This window comes from Chelonia mydas, chromosome 12 (genome assembly GCF_015237465.2).
Source record: "Chelonia mydas isolate rCheMyd1 chromosome 12, rCheMyd1.pri.v2, whole genome shotgun sequence".
In the NCBI taxonomy this organism is placed as follows: domain Eukaryota; kingdom Metazoa; phylum Chordata; order Testudines; family Cheloniidae; genus Chelonia; species Chelonia mydas.
The window spans coordinates 18243222-18259793 of record NC_051252.2 but is presented as its reverse complement, the minus strand read 5'-3'; the positions used below and the strand labels follow the sequence as shown (position 1 = coordinate 18259793).

The 16572-nt window shown below is 41.9% G+C and overlaps 1 protein-coding gene across 4 annotated transcripts in view; it reads right to left on the bottom strand.

Annotated features, from left to right (window-relative positions):
- The window catches only part of ITFG1 (integrin alpha FG-GAP repeat containing 1), a 208605-nt gene that overhangs the window by 102256 nt on the left and 89777 nt on the right, over positions 1-16572 (bottom strand). For all 4 annotated transcript variants that reach the window (XR_005222226.2, XR_005222227.2, XM_037877753.2 and 1 more), the window contains exons 9-10: positions 16194-16288; positions 8139-8299 (exon numbers count right to left, since the gene is read on the bottom strand). Coding sequence is in view for 2 of the 4 variants with exons in the window: in XM_037877753.2 (XP_037733681.2) it covers positions 8139-8299; positions 16194-16288 (256 nt within the window). In the remaining 2 variants the exon portion in view is untranslated. The remainder of the gene's footprint in view (positions 1-8138; positions 8300-16193; positions 16289-16572) is intronic.

Genomic DNA, 16572 nt, shown 5'->3' with positions numbered 1-16572 from the left:
TTGGATGAAAAAGCTCTGGTTTGAATCTAGGGCTGCTCCAATGAAGGTGATTCTTTGTGTGGGATGAAAGGAGGATTTCTGCCAGTTGATTACCAGTCCCAAATACTAAAAGAGTCTGCACGTGTATTGGATCACAGAGGTGAGGTCCTGCTGAGAGATGGCGCTTAAGAGCCACTCAACAAGGTTGGGGTAGACAAAGATTCCTTGACATCTGAGGAGTGCAGCAACCACAAGGAACTCAGTGAAGGATGAGAAAGGCAGCACTTTCTCTTTTCCTTCAGCTCATGTCCATCTTGTTGGGAGATATGACGGGTGTCTGCACCTAAAATTGATGCAACCAGAGAGGTATTGGTACCAGAGGATTGGTATGGCAATGACAACAGTGCCAAATGAGGAGTAGGCACCAAGGGGGTGCTTCCTGAGGTTATCACAAAGGCTATTGAGGAGGCTTTAATAGGCAGTGTTGGTTTGATCTTTAAGACTGCTTTTAACTTAGCTGTGTCAGGCTGTGTTAAGTGAGGGATTCACTCACAGTAGCGGGCTAAGCAGATGCTGGTCTAAGGCCTGTGGTAAAACACAGTATGGAGGCTGAAGAGGCAGTGTGTCTTGAGTCCTGTGTTAGAAACTCTTAGCACAGAAGCTGGTCTTAGTACTCCTGACAGGCATGGAGTATCAGGCTATTGGCACTGAGAAGCCAGGTGAGCCTGAAGTTTCTCTCCTTTCTAGTGTGGGGAATGACGGTTCAGCAAACTGTACACAGCGTTACTGAGTGGGTTTTGCTCTGAGGTCAGAGGCACCATATGTGGGCATTGGTCTATAGTATGACTGCTGGACAGGAGTACCAACTCTTCAAGCCCTTACAAGGCTGACTGCCCAATATGGTCCAGGTCTCAGGGCCAAAGGGTCATAGATTCATAGACTTGACGGTCAGAAGGGACCATCATGATCATCTAGTCTGACTTCCTGCACATTGCAGATCACAGAGCCTCACCCACCCACTCCTGTAATAGACCCCTAACCTCTGGCTGAGTTACTGAAGTTCTCAAATCATAATTTAAAGACTTCATAATTTAAAGACTACAGAGAATCCATCATTTACTCCAGTTTAAACCTGCAAGTGACACGTGCCCCATGCTGTGGAGGAAGACGAAAAACCCACAGGGTCTCCCCCAATCTGACCTGGGGAAAAATTCTTTCCCAACCCCAAATATGGCAAATCAGTTAGACCCTGAGCAAGTGAGCAAGACCCATTAGCCAGAGACCTGGGAAAGAATTCTCTGTAGTAACTCAGAGCGGTCCCCATCTGGTATCCCATCACCAGCCAGTGGAGATACTTGCTGCTAGCAGCTGCAGATCATATTGTAGGAAGTCTCATCATACCATCCCCTCCATAAACTTATCAAGCTCAGTCTTGAAGCCAGTTAGGATTTTTGCCCTCACTACTCCCCTGGGAAGGCTGGTCCAGAACTTCACTCCTCTGATGGTAAGAAACCTTTGTCTAATTTCAAGCCTAAATTTATTGATGTCCAGTTTATATCCATTTGCTCTTGTGTCCGCACTGGCGCTTAACTTAAATAACTCCTCTCCCTCCTTGGTATTTATTCCTCCGATGTATTTACAGAGAGCAATCATATCTCCCCTTAGCTTTCTTTTGGACTGGCTAAACAAGCCAAGCTCTTGGGGTCTCCTCTCCTAAGGTAGGCTTTCCATTCCTCTGACCTTTCTAGTAGCCCTTCCCTGCTCCTGTTCCAGTTTGAAATCATCTTTCTTAAACATGGGAAACCAGAACTGCACATAGTATTCCAGATGAGGTCTCACTAGTGCCTGGTATAATAGTAACAACACTTACCTGGCTCTAATGGAAATACATCGCCTGATACATCCTAGGACTGCATTAGCCTTTTTCTATGGCTGCATCACACTGGCGGCTCAGTCATCCTGTGATCAACCAGTACACCCAGGTTTTTCTCATCCTCTTTCATTTCCAACTGATATGTCCCCAGCTTATAGCAAAAATTCTTGTTGTAAGTCCCTAACTGCATGACCTTGCACTCTGTACTATTAAATTTCATTCCATTTATATTACTCCAGTTTTCAAGGTCATCCAAGTCTTTTTGAATGATGTTCTGGTCCTCCTCTGCATTGGCAATACCTCCTATCTTTGTGTCATCCACAAATTTCATTAGAACACTCCTATTTTTTGTGCCAAGGTCAGTAATAAAAATGTTAAATAAATTGGTCCCAAGACCGACTCCTGAAGAACTCCACTAGTAACCTCCTTCCAGCCTGACAGTTCACCTTTCAGTATTGTGGAATGAAGGATGACTATCTACACTCAACTATCAGACACTATTATATTTACAAGAAATCATTAAGCTAGAGGAAGGGAAATTCTAGCATAAGGACATGAAGGAGAGTTCAGTTTATGTTGTGCAGCTGCAGCAAAGGAACTGAGGTATTTGGGAGAGGTGGTCCTTTACGTAGTCTAGGGTGATGACATTACCCTCGTGTGAGATCTCTTGTGCACCACAATAGAGATAGCTTTTCAAGGGCTGCTCAACATTAGGGGTGCCTTCAAAGAACAACCTCTGATTAATTATATTTAGGGCTGTTGATTAATCGCAATTAACTCATGCGATTAACTAAAAAAATTAATCGTGCTTAAAAAAATTGTGATTAATCGCAGTTTTAATCGCACTGTTAAACAACAGAATACCAATTGAAATTTATTACATATTTTGGATGTTTTTCTACATCATGTATATTGTATTCTGTGTTGTAACTGAAATCAAAGTGTATATTATTTTTTATTATAAATATTTGCACTGTAAAAATGATAAACAAAAGAAATAGTATTTTTAGTTCACCTCATACAAGTACTATAGTGCAATCTCTTTGTCGTGAAAGTGCTGTAGATTTCTTTTTTGTTATATAACTGTACTCATAAACAAAACAATGTAAAACTTCAGCGCCTACAAGTCTACTCAGTCCTACTTCTTGTTCAGCCAATTGCTAAGACAAATATGTTTGTTTACATTTACATTTCTTCTTATTTACAATGTCACCAGAAAGTCAGAACAGGCATTTGCATGGCATTTTTGTAGCTGCATTGCAAGGTATTTACGTGCCAGATACAATAAACATTTGTATGCCCCTTCATGTTTGGCCACCATTCCAGAGGACTTGCTTCCATGCTGATGACGCTCATTAAAAAAAATGTGTTAATTAAATCTGTGACTGAACTCCTTGGGGGGAGAATTGTATGTCCCCTGCTCTGTTTTACGTGCATTCTGCCATATATTTCATGTTATAGCAGTCTCGGATGATGACTCAGCACATGATGTTCATTTTAACAACACCATCACTGCAGATTTGACAAAACGCAAAGAAGGTACCAATGTGAGATTTCTAAAGATAGCTACAGCAGTCGATCCAAGGTTTAAGAATCTGAAGTGCCTTCCAAAATCTGAGAGCGATGAGGTGTGGAGCATGTTTTCAGAAGTCTTAAAAGAGCAACACTCTGATGTGGAAACTACAGAACCTGAACCACCAAAAAAGAATATCAACCTTGTGCTGGTGGCATCTGATTCAGATAATGAAAATGAAAATGCGTTGGTCTGCACTGCTTTGGATTGTTATCGAACAGAACCCCTCATCGGCATGGACACATGTCCCCTGGAATAGTGGCTGAAGCATGAAGGGACATATGAATCTTTAGCACATCTGGAACGTAAATATCTTGCAATGCCGGCTACAACAGTGCCATGAGAACGCCTGTTCTCACTTTCAGGTAACATTGTAAACAAGAAACGGGCAGCATTATCTCCTGCAAACGTAAACAAACTTGTTTGTCTGAGCGATTGGCTGAACAAGAAGTAGGACTGAGTGGACTTGCAGGCTCTAAAATTTTACATGGTTAAATTTTTGAACGCAGGTTTTTTTGTACATAATTCTACATTTGTAAGTTCGACTTTCACGATCAAAAGGTTGCATTATTTCTATTAGGTGAATTGAAAAATATTATTCCTTTTGTTTTTTTTACAGTGCAAATACTTGTAATCAAAAATAAATATAAAGTGAGCACTGCACACTTTGTATTGTGTGTCGTAACTGAAATCAATATATTTGAAAATGTAGAAAACATCCCAAAATATTTAAATAAATGATATTTTATTATTAACAGTGCGATTAATCGTGATTAATTTGTTTAATCACTTGACAGCCCTAATTATATTGCAATACAAAAGAAATACGGTTACTAAGAAGATATAAAAATGTCCGTAATAAATAAAAACCAATGTATTTTTTCCATAGATTTCAGATTCATTTTTATCTTCGCTGAAAATAAAAAGCCTAATAAGGGAGAAAATGTCTTCCCTGCAAGTCTGTTGCCACTGGAGATTGGATGTCAATACTGCCTTTTCAACAGAGCCTCAGGGGATCTGTGGTAAGGAAATGAGTATTACCTTTCCTCTGCAGGAAAAATATGTTGCTATATTTTAATTAACTTCACCTACCGATTTGCATTACACAGTAACAAATGCTATATTACGCTACAGCATATTACACTATGGCATGAAGGTAAAATTAATTCTAGCCAGCCATATGAAAATATTGCATGCAAATTATGTCTTTACAATATTTTAGTTGCCCTATGCTTATAAAATGTACTTGAAAATGTAATTATACATAAGTTAATATAATGGAAGAGCAGCAGCACTATTTGAGTCATGGTCTAAGGGCCTGATCTTCTAACCTTATTCTTCCCCACTGTTTAACCCTATCCTACCTTGCATCATGTCAAAAATTAGACCATAAGCTCTTCCTAATACGGATATTTTCTTTCAATTTGTCTTGCAATGCACCTAGCATGCTTTTGGGCACCATAATAAGTCATAATAATCCTGATCAATTGGCATCAATGAGAGTTCTTTGGAAGGGGTTTTTTTTTTTCCCAAATGGGTAAATAAAACAATGTACTTTTCACTAATGTTCCCAGAAATGGCTGAACCATTTTAGCTGGGCAGGGGAAATCAGCCTGAGGCAGACATGGAATTTTCCTGGCATGGCATGTAAAATTTACATACAAATGCTTTAAAGTCAGCAAAGTTATAAGCAATTGAAAAGTAGAGTTGAACGAAAATTTTCCAGGGAAACTTTTTTTTGCCAAAAAAGATATGGATGTGGGTCTAAAATCATTAAGCAAACATTAAGCAAATCCATGCCCAATTCACTGAACTGTTTCAGTAAAATTTGCAATGTGTTCTTGACATTTTTGAAATTAAACATTTACTTTTTTAAGATGAAATGACTTTTCATTTTGAAATGTACTTCATTTTGTTTTTAATAAAAAGTAAATCTCAAAAAAAGAAATGAAATGTTTCAGTTTTGGTGAACCAAAACATTTGGTTTGACCAGAAATGAATCTCTCCACTCCCCTCATGCCCCCCCGCAACTTTTGGTAAGGACAGCAAGCAGAAAAATGATTATTCACATAGCTCTACTTAAAACAAGGTCTTAAAATGGAAGAGTCAGGAAGCCACGCTACCAAATCCACCTATAATTATTATTATAATTGAGCACCCTTTGAAATTATTATTGGTGGGTACTACTTTTGAATGTGTTGGACAATAAAATGGGTGGATTTTTAAAATTTGCACTACTTGCAAATACTAGTATCCTACTGGTCCTTACAGCAGGCTGACAGGATACTAAATATAGTTTTACATGATAGACCTTCAATCACATGCATTTTAAAAATTCCTTTTAATATGGATTAGATTTCATGACCATCTCAGTAATCTGAGTTTATGGAACTTTTAAAATGTGGATTGTAGGGATTTTTGAAAGTATTACAGGGACTTTGAGATGCTTTTTTCTTTTCTGGTACTATGATAGCACAGAGAACTAAGCAACAGAGTGTGTGTGATATTACAGACACATTTTAGAAAATGATGACAGTGGATGTACTGGGAAAGCAGTTCGGGAAAGAAGGATTTTTATATCACCTGTTTGAAGAGCTTGAAGAGATGGACTGTAGGAGGATAATGGAAACTAACAGAGTTGTCTGTGTGAATGGAGCATTTGGGGGTCTCTTTCTGGCTGTATACCTGAACCTACTTTATATGCTGTAAAGAGCTACTGAGTGTGTGGAATTGATTTTGCTTCCTGTTTCTCTCTAACCTTTTTATTGTGTGATAACACACAGTAATTAGATAAAATGATGTGTTTTATGTTTTAAAACTTACTATTAAATCCTAAAGCACATATATGCAAGAAGTATATATGTACTAAGTACAACATTTGCATTAGAACATAAGTGACTGGGCATAATGTCTTCTGGAGTACTATGTGCTCTGATTTCTTCAGCTGGTGCAGGCTATTAAAATCCAGAGAAACGGGCTCTTCTAAATAATACTACTCTTCATACTACTATGTGTGGATCATATTGGGACAGCATTATTGTGACAAAGAACTGGAGATACTGAGCAGAGAAGTGTGTGACAACCGCAATAAAATGTACTTATAGTTTTCTGCATTAAAATTAAATGGGTCAACAACTGCTTGTGGGTGAAGTAGCTGCCTACGGGGGAGGCGCACACTGACTACCTGAATGGAAAGGTAGCGCTGGGTGAAGGCTGATGAATCTTGCCCATATGCTCAGGGTTTAGCTGATCGCCATATTTGGGGTCGGGAAGAAATTTTCCTCCAGGGCAGATTGAAAGAGGCCCTGGAGGTTTTTCGCCTTCCTCTGTAGCATGGGGCATGGGTCACTTGCTGGAGGATTCTCTGCTCCTTGAAGTCTTTAAACTACGATTTGAGGACTTCAATAGCACAGATATAGGCGTGAGGGTTTTTTTTTTGTAAGAGTGGTGGGTGAAATTCTGCGGCCTGCGTTGTGCAGGAGGTCAGACTAGATGATCATAATGGTCCCTTCTGACCTAAATATCTATGAATCTATGAATTTTGTGTAGGAAACTCACCTCCACTCCCCCAGTATGGGGACTAAGAGCTATGTGCTGACATCAGAAAAAGTAACTTCTCCATTATGATGCCTGTAGCACTCCTTCGGGGAAGAGTAAATGGAGAAAGGGAGTTGGGGCGAAGGAAAGAGGAAAGAAGCCATATTTGGGATTAAAGAACAAATGGGGCAGAGATTGAAAGGAGAAAGAAAACAGAGAAAAACGACAAAAGTGACTGAGGAACAGAGAAGGGAGTAAAAGAAAATATGGAAAGGAAGGGAACATGGGAAAAATAAGATAGCGAAGATTCACCTTATCTAAATCTAACTGTAAGTGTCTTGGAGAGAAAGAAAAGATGAAAGAAAGGGAAATTACTGGGTTGTGAGATGGATTCAATATACACAACAAGGACAAAGACATCAAACCTCAGCACTAACAGAAACAAATGGCAGAAAGAAACCAGACTGCTGAACTTTGGAGACTGGAAAATGAGCTGAGCTTTCCACAAGTCATAATGGACAGTGAACTCCTATTTAAATCATTGTTCAGGTGCTCACTGAGAACTGAGGATAAGGCAGGTGAAGGAGACTCCACTGTGAGCAATTCATCAGACTGAAGCAGTGCAAGTTCAAGAAAAAACTTGTAGATATTCACAAATAAATAAATAAATAAATTCACAGTCCCAGAGTTTCCCAGTTACCCCCTACACAGAATTATCTTCCCTATTAAACAAAAAATAATTGTATTGCATTTGAGAGCCCCTCTATTAACTTTAATTAAGCTTGGAACATACACAACTATTGGCAATATAACAGATGCCTCTAAATCAATTGCTTCTCCGAAATACAAGATCTCCTGGTGATCTAGAACATTGAAGCAAGAAGTCCCTTTTCCCCTCTTAACTTCCCTGTGCAGCTGGGCATGTTGAGCCACAATCTGGCCCTATGCTATGATGTATTTTACAATTTTCATGCAAAATGTAAACCTTTTAAGAAGGAAAATGCTTAGTAAATATAAAATTAACTATTCATTTTATGAAGAAGAGTGAGGTAATCTAACACTAAAAATTTCATACACATTATTCTAATCAATGGTGTAATTCTTAAAATTGCATGAACTGATATTTGGATATATGTTTTGATAGTATTTTTACTTTTAGCTTCATACATACTGTACCTTCCAGAAGTATTCCTTAGTATGGCAAGAGCATCTGGATAGCCATCCATATTATAATCTCCAATGTGAAGAGTAATTGGAACTGAGGATTGATTGTTTTCATACGGCACAAAACCCCAGAGTGCATCCTTATTTCTGAAGTCCTGCAACACTGGTATCCACTGAAAAAGCAACGAATAACTGGAGTTAGAGGTGTACGTTTTATTTGCTAAAAGTATCTGATGCTATTAAAGAGATCATCATTTCACATCTACTACTGTTCTGCAGCTCTTTTCACCAAGGAATTCAAAACTCTGAACATTCCTGTGACGGAGGTAATTAATACATAGGGATTACTTTATCTGCCTCTGTAGTGGAACAAGGTAGCTGTTCAGCCCTATGAGGTAGGTGTGTGCCATCTAGGTGTGTGAGCGCCCACGTGCACAATCATCGGAGATTTTTTGCCTTAGCGGTATCCATAGGTTTGGCTGTGGCGCCCCTTGAGTGACGCACTTATGCACTGGTATATTAGGCGCGACCGGCCCTACGCCCTCTCAGTTTCTTCTTGCCGGCAACTCCAACAGAGGAGCAGGTGGGTGGGTAATGGAATGGACATGAGCAAAACATCTCGAAGAACAGTTACGAAAAGGTAGGTAACCATTTTTTCATGTTTGAGTGCTTGCTCGTATTGATTCCATTCTACGTGACTCACAAGCAGTATCCTCAGAAGTGGGCTTGTAGTTCACAGTCTTGCAGCTTGTAACATTGCTCTATCAAAGCCAGCATTGTCCCAGGCATGCTGGGTAAATGCGTAATGGGACGTGAATGTATGGATGGACGATCAGGTGGCCACCCTACAGATGTCCTGGATCAGCACTTGGGCTAGGGAAGCTGCAAAGAGGCTTGCACCTTTGTTCAATGGGCGATTACGATTGCTGGAGGTGGCACCTTTGCCTGACCCAGTAAATGCAGGCAGTGATTCAAGAAGAAATTCTTTGAGTGCACACTGGACGACCTTTCATCCTGCTGGCCATCGCAACGAATAATTACGCTGATTTGCGGAATGGCTTGGTCCTTTCAATGTAGAAGGCTAGCGCCCCTCTGATGCCTAGGGAATACAGCCAATTCGCCTCCTCTGACCTATGTGGCTTTGGAAAAAAGACACGTGAATAAATGTCTTGGCCAGTATGAAACTATGAGACCACCTTGGGCAGGAAGGCCAGGGTGGCTGCAGCTGGACCTTGTCCTTGTAAAAGACTGTACAGGGCGGTTCAGAGCAGTGTATGTGCGGAATGAATTTTGTTATGTGCACCAATATGGAAGTGATGTGTGACATCACCTCCATATTGGTGCACATAACAAAATTCATATGATAAGCGTGGGGCCGAGGGTTTTGGAGTTTGGCAGAGGGCTTAGGGCTAGGGAAGAGGGTTGGCTTGTAGGGGTGTGAAGGCTCCGGCTGGGGGTGCAGGCTCTGGCGTGGGGCCGGGGATGAGGGGCTCAGGGCTCGGGCAGAGGGTTGGGGTACAGGGGTGTGAGGATTCTGGCTGGGCTCTGGGGTGGGGCCAGGGATGAAGAGTTTGGGGTGAGGAGGGTGCTCTGGGGATATGGCAGGGAGAGGACTCCCCCCAGTTCTTTCTCCCTGCAGCAGCACCTGGGCTGGGGAGGAGAGGCACCTCTCCCCGCCATGTTAGCTCCGGGGCTAGAGCTGCAGGATAGGTGCCCCTTCCTTGGCCCCAGCTGGCCCAGGCCGGGGCAGGGATCAGGCCGGGGGGGGCACCCCGGCCTCACCTGGGTCTGGGCCTTGCTGTCTGTGCTGCGCCTGGGGCCAGGCCGCACTGCAGGATGTAGCCTGAAAATATTATGTCAAGCATCCAATGGTCCGAGGTCAGCAGCGACCAGGCTGACAGGAAGGGGCGCAGGCGGCTGAGGAAAGAGTAAGGTGGATCCTGGAAAGTGACTGGGGCGCCATCCTCGGCACACCCTCAAAATGCCTGCTTCTGGCTACCTTGGCTTCTGGAAGGACCAGACTGGGCAGAGGAACGGGAAGACGAAGGGTGCTGCCGCTTAAACCCCTTGTCTCTGTCCTTTTTCCTGTAGGTGCTTGTTCGGGGGACATACTAGGATTTCGGCAGAGGAGGTGGAGGACAGAACAGTTTCCTAGCTTGTTGAAGGTGGCATGGGAGTCTTTAAGGCCATGGAGCCATACATTAGTTAACTCAAAGAAGAGCCCTGTTCCCTCAAACTGGAGGTCCTGCAGAGTGGTCTGCATCTCCTGGGACAGCGCAGAGGACTATAGCCAGGAGCTGTGCCTCATGGCCACCGCAGAGGCAACCGCCCTTGCTAGGCATAGAGTCCACTGGGGAGGGCTCTGAGGCAGGAAGAAGTGCATCCTCCATGAGGAGGGCCCTCAAGCAGATATCCCGCTCCTTTTCAGTTTGAGGGCGAAAGCTTTTGCAGATCCTGCACTTGTCTTTTCTATGGGACTCCCCCAAACACTTTAAAAAGCTATCAGGGGGTCGCCTAATGGACATCAACCTGCTACACGATGAGCATGACTTAAAGCCTGGGGAACGGGGCATGCCCCACTCCGAGATGAAGTCCCGGCCGGGACTCTAACTACTAAACTACACTAATACTTAACGTAATGGTCTAACTAAACTAAATAAAAAGGAGACAGAACAATGGGCTGTAAGAACTGCTAACGCACTTGCAATGCAAGACAAGGTGCTCCTACCAACCATCATGGATAGTAAGAAGGAACTGAGAGGGTGTAGGGCCGATGGCACCTAATATGCCAAAGCATAACCGCAGCACTCAAGGGGGCACCACAGCTGACCCTACAGATACCACTAAGGCAAAAAATTTCCGATTACTGTGCACATGAGCGCGCACAAACCGAATGGAATTGACGTGGGCAAGTACTCGAAGAAGAAATATAATTCCACTATCTGATATGAAACCAAGTCAGCATGGTAAACAACCATACTCTAGTGAAAAGTTCCATGGGATCTTTAATCTTCATAAGTCATTTTACACTTCACTTGAAAGATAGCACTTCCAGCAGAACAGAAGAATACCACCCTAAGGGAGCTTTAGCACCACTTCCTGTAGCCCGTAGATGTTTCTTAAAGATCTCTCATCCTGACTTTCCTAATCTGGTAAATCAGGATGAGATAAGTACACAAAAGAGCAGTATGGCTGAAGGCCATCAATTAGATTGTTGCTCTTAAAATATAGGGCCAGAACCTGGTCCCCCACTTTGCCCTTTTACAACATCCCAGAAACTCAAAGGGACTGGTCTTATCAATTGAAAATTGCCCTAGTGTTGGGGAATCCCAGATACTATAAAGCCTGTACAGTATAGTTGACTCATCATCGCTTCACTCTTTCAGCGCATGCTGTAGACCAGAGGTCTCCAACCTTTTTACGCACAAGATCACTTTTTGAATGTAAGATCAACACAGGATCTACCCCGCCCCTTCCCCGAGGCCCCATACCACTCACTCCATTCCTCCCTCCCTTCATCGCTTGCTCTCCCCCACCCTCACTCCTTTCACCGGACTGGGGCAGGGGACTGGGATGTGGGAGACGGTGCAGGCTCTGGGCTGGGGACGAAGGGTTCTGAGTGTGAGAGGGGGCTCCAGGCTGAGCCTGGGGCAGGGGGTTGGGGTGCAGGAGTGAGGGGTGCCGCTCTGGGAAGAAGAGTTTGGGTGCATGGGTCATATGGTCACACTGCACCTAATCTCACAGAATTCACTGGACATTTCATGAGTTTTACTGTTTATTGGTATCATTTGTGGTTTATAAATACAAAATCATTTAGGGATTATCACAAGTCAGTGTAACATTCTCAGCTGTGGGGTGTGCATTGGCTGAGCCTGGGGCAGGGGGTTGGGGTGCAGGAGTGAAAGCTCCAGGAGGGCGTTTGAGTACAGGAGTGGGCTCCAGGCTGCAGAGTTTGGGGTGCAGGAGAGGAATGTGGGCTCTGGGAGGGAGTTTACTGCAGGAGGGGGCTCCGGGCTGGTGCAGGGGATTGGGGTGCAGGAGGGGGTGAGGGCTCTAGAAGGGAGTTTGGGTGCAGGAGGGGGCTCCGGGCTGGGGTGCAGGAGTGGGGTGTGAAGTGCAGACTCTGCCTGCCTGCCCTGACCCCATGCCGCTCCCAGAAACAGCTGGCTGCTGGCACGTCTCTGCGGCCCTGGAGGAGAGGGGGCAACGGGTCTCCGTGCGCTGCCCGTGCCCACAAGTGCCGCCCCTGCAGCTCCCATTGGCAGGTTCCTGCCCAGTGGGAGCTGCGGGGATGGTGCTGGGGGCGGGGGCAGCACGCAAAGTGGCGTGGGGCCAGGGCAGACAGACAGCCTGCCTGAGTTCCACTGAGCCGCCGGACTTTTAGCAGCCAAGAGATTGCGATCGACTGGCAGAGGCTCCAGGATTGACCAGTCGTTTGCGATTGACAGGTTGGTGACCACTGCTGTAGAGATTGTGCTCGAAGTGTGGCTGAGAGAAGGAAGTGTAACAGGAGTTCTGTTGCATGCCGCTTATCCCTGGATGCTGGAATGCTTCCTTGGGACTGTAGTCAGACAGACACAAATTTCAGCAGTCCTAAAGTTTTTCAAATTTGCACTGGAGCCAAATGAGTTCTAAGACTGGGAGGAAGCATAAATGGGACAGATGTTTTTGTCTTGCCACGAGCACAACTCAAGGAAAGGCTCAAGGATTAGACCCATGGTCTGAAATACTGTTTTGTTATTGTTTCTGAATACAAAATGTTTGCACATGCTATTTGCCAAATTTGCGCTATCATGAAGATATACAAAACTATTTATGATTGCCTAAATAAAAGGGTCATCAAAACAGAAATCAATAAGTAGATTCCTCTGTTCTGTTTTTCAAAAATTGTTTTGCATCCATATACCCATTTGTTTTGATAAATATTTCTTGGTTATTGTAAGCAGATCGACTTTTGAAAAGTCTAGGACAATGAATCTGAAAATGAGAAACAGAAGGTGTCAATCTTAAGGGAATTACATGCGTACACCAAAGGAATAACAGATTCCCGAACATTAATTTGTCAGACAGAAAATATCCAGGTACTATGGTGCAAAATAGTAACTTAAAAAACCACTGGTCGAGTCAGAACAATGAATACAAGTTTTACTTCACATGGCATCATTCACTCATACAACCTTTATGGCCAAAACACAAGTTTCCATACCTGTGAAAGACCTATCATATACATTTTCACATATCTGAAGTGATTTTAGAGAAACTAACCCATTTATACTCATTATAGCACCTCATTGAAAAGAAATTGCTGGGAGGAAATATGAATTATTATTCTGTTTTCACCCTCACAGGAATATTACTTCATAAACAGTAGCCTTATAAACTGCAGGCTCTGCTTCCATGGGGTGCATATATTCTAAATTACTGAAAACATTTAAAATACTTTTATATGAGTCAATAAAATTAGCCTATTGTTTTCTTCTGCCAGCGATGACATGCAGATTATCATTAGTCTCATTATTTGCTATTTTAGCAGAAAATGGTCTAAGGGGTTTTGGTGATTATTTTATTACTGTAAAACTGACATGCAGATTGATGGATGTAATGAGGACATTACAGTGCTACTGAAAATCTTCCGATTCTATGATTTCTATTTACAATGTAGAAAAAAAACAGAAGGCCTCCAAAGAGGAATGAGTATGCCTTAAAAACAAAATAAAACACAAAATATTATGAGACAGATAATAAAAGAGACTTATTTCTTCAATTCCTTTGTTAATTTCCATCATATGGCATCATTGGCACCATACTGTCCTAAAACAATTATACATTCAAACATTTTCAGTCCTGTATTTTATACAATGTATTTTCATGCTTTAGTTTAATTTATTCTAGGCAATGCATAAAATTTAACTCTCAAACTCTAAGTGTGTATATATATATTTTAAAGGAGTAAACAGGACAGTTGTTTATTCTAAGAAAGAAAATGGATTTACTTATAAGGGATGCTCTGTTTTCCTATTTGTGAGCAACTATTAATGGCAAAATATCTAAGCTAGATGACAAAACTGAACAGAAAGATTTGAAAATAATAAAAATTCCAACCACATTTTTTTTGTTATCCCAGTTTTCACGACCACTTTACATAATTAAAAAATAAAACTCACCTAGGGTACAATTTCAAAAGGTGTCTTTGTGACTTAAGAGCTACTGAAACACGGGATTTCTGTTTTGTAAGAAATTTGAGTTTGTCGGTTGGTTGATCTGTTTTAGAACTCAACGAAATATTTGAAAATTTTCATGACCTGGAATCGCTTCAAAAATTCATTTTGGAAACAGTGTTTCTGGACCAAAATATATTCCCCAGGGTAGGAGCTGCTGACCGAAATTGACATTCTTGCCAGTTTGACCACTGCTATTAGCTACCTAGGCAAACAACACAGCAAGCCAGCTGGTCCAGGAGACTGGAAGCCTTGGGGTCCCTGGCCCTGGAAACCCATCTCAGGACCTCCAGACTCCCAGATCCATGATACTAATCCTGGAAGCTCTGAGTGTCCCCCAGGTTTCTAGGCTCCCTGCTTCCAGGCACCATAGAGACAGGCATCTAGGTTCCAAGAGCCAGGTCTCCTAGGGTTTCTGGAATTATCAGGGTCTGGCCTGCACAAAAGCCCTGGCATGGGGCGGGGCTAGTCCAGAACTGCAAACCCTGGAAGCCTGGGTCCGCGTCTCCAGGGCAGTTCACTTGGCCAGGATCCCCTGTTGAGCTGCCAGGGAACCAGGAAAGTTTGTTGAACCCGACTGGCTTGTGTAAGAAATTTCAGGTTCAACAAACGCACATTTTCCAAACAGCTATACTTTGGCACCTAAATCCCAATTCCAAAAGTGACTTAGGACCCTAAATCTCCTTGACTTTCAGTAAGACTTTGGCTCCTAAGAGCCCAAATCACTTTTGATAATGGGACTTAGGCACAGAGTTGGTCACCCCATCTCAAAAATGTTATTGCAGAATTGCAGGGGGTGCATCAGTGTAAAAATGCACGTCTATGATTAAAAGCCATTGTTCAGATGTGTAAAGGGTGCAAAACATTGTGAAAATTTAGCCCCAAATATTTTGCTACTTGTGATAAATGTAAAAATTGACATATCCTTTAAAAACAGTTTATTTAAACAGGATACCTCAAATATTTCATTCTTTTCTATATAGTCTATGCTAATGAATATTTTACATTAAAACAACTCATTTATTTAATGAGCATAGGTGATTAAATACTCATTTGATGAATGCAGCCTGAATTTTCCAATTTTTCAACCAAAAACTGGTCTTTAAAAGGCACCAATGCTACTACATTGCTCATTTCAGGCATCATTTTGAGTGGGTGGTATGATACAGGTAAACCAAGTGCCACCTCTGGCCAAGGCTCTAGGCATTAGCTAAGAAGTGACAGACTCATAGATAGAAACCAAACGAGCTCCCCTGTATGTTAGTTTTGTACAAAATAGGTATTAGTCTTATAAGAATGTATTTAGACTGAAATTTTGTAAGTTGCTGCATTCATTAATCTCACTTGTAATGTCTGTATTCCATGCAAAAGGAAATATGTAAGTTTTGCTTTATAACTTTGAAAACGTTTGTTCTGATGTTGTGAACCCAGACACAGGAATCGTTCCCCCCACCCCCCAGCCCATCCAGGAGGACTAACATAAATTAAGTGGGCCATTATAAGACAAAAGCTTTGTTAATTGCCCCATCTACCCATGGAGAAGTACATGCAGAAGGCCTCATCATTTTATTAATGGTATCAATAATATTTTTTTCAAGTATTTTTTCTTTTCACTAAGAAATAAAGATGTCCTTGGTAAATAGTTTTTCTTCTCCGTTTAAAGATCTATAGATTGTATTCTATCAAGAACACAACTTCTAAACAATTATTAAAGAAAAAACATTTCTTCCCTTCATTACAAGCTAATGTTGCAGGAAATTTGTTTTGGAGTTCTTCTGGGTTGTTTTTCTTATTCCCTACATTAAACATGGTATTCAACTTTGTCTCTGCAAATGGAAGCTCAGGATACCTGATTCAATCCTGGTTTAGATAAGTAGATGGCACTTTTTTGACAAGTTACATCAGCACAGGCTGGCAGTAAATGCTCAGTTTGCCCATCCCCATCTGCCAAAAAAAGAGAAAAAACAACTTTATCAGCTCATTAATATTTGCAAAACCAAATGTTCTTCTAGAAGAACATTAAATTAACTGTGCATACAGAATAGCCTGTATAAATCTTGATAAAATATAAAGATTAGACAAGTGTCAAGAACAATTAGAATTTTTGAAATACTTAATCTTGTCAACATGTCATCTAGTTTGACTTTTGTTTGAAGCTGCAAGTGCATTTCTCTTTGTTAAAGAAATTTTAATTTTGATCCATTATGCAGAAAAGTTCCCATTTCAAA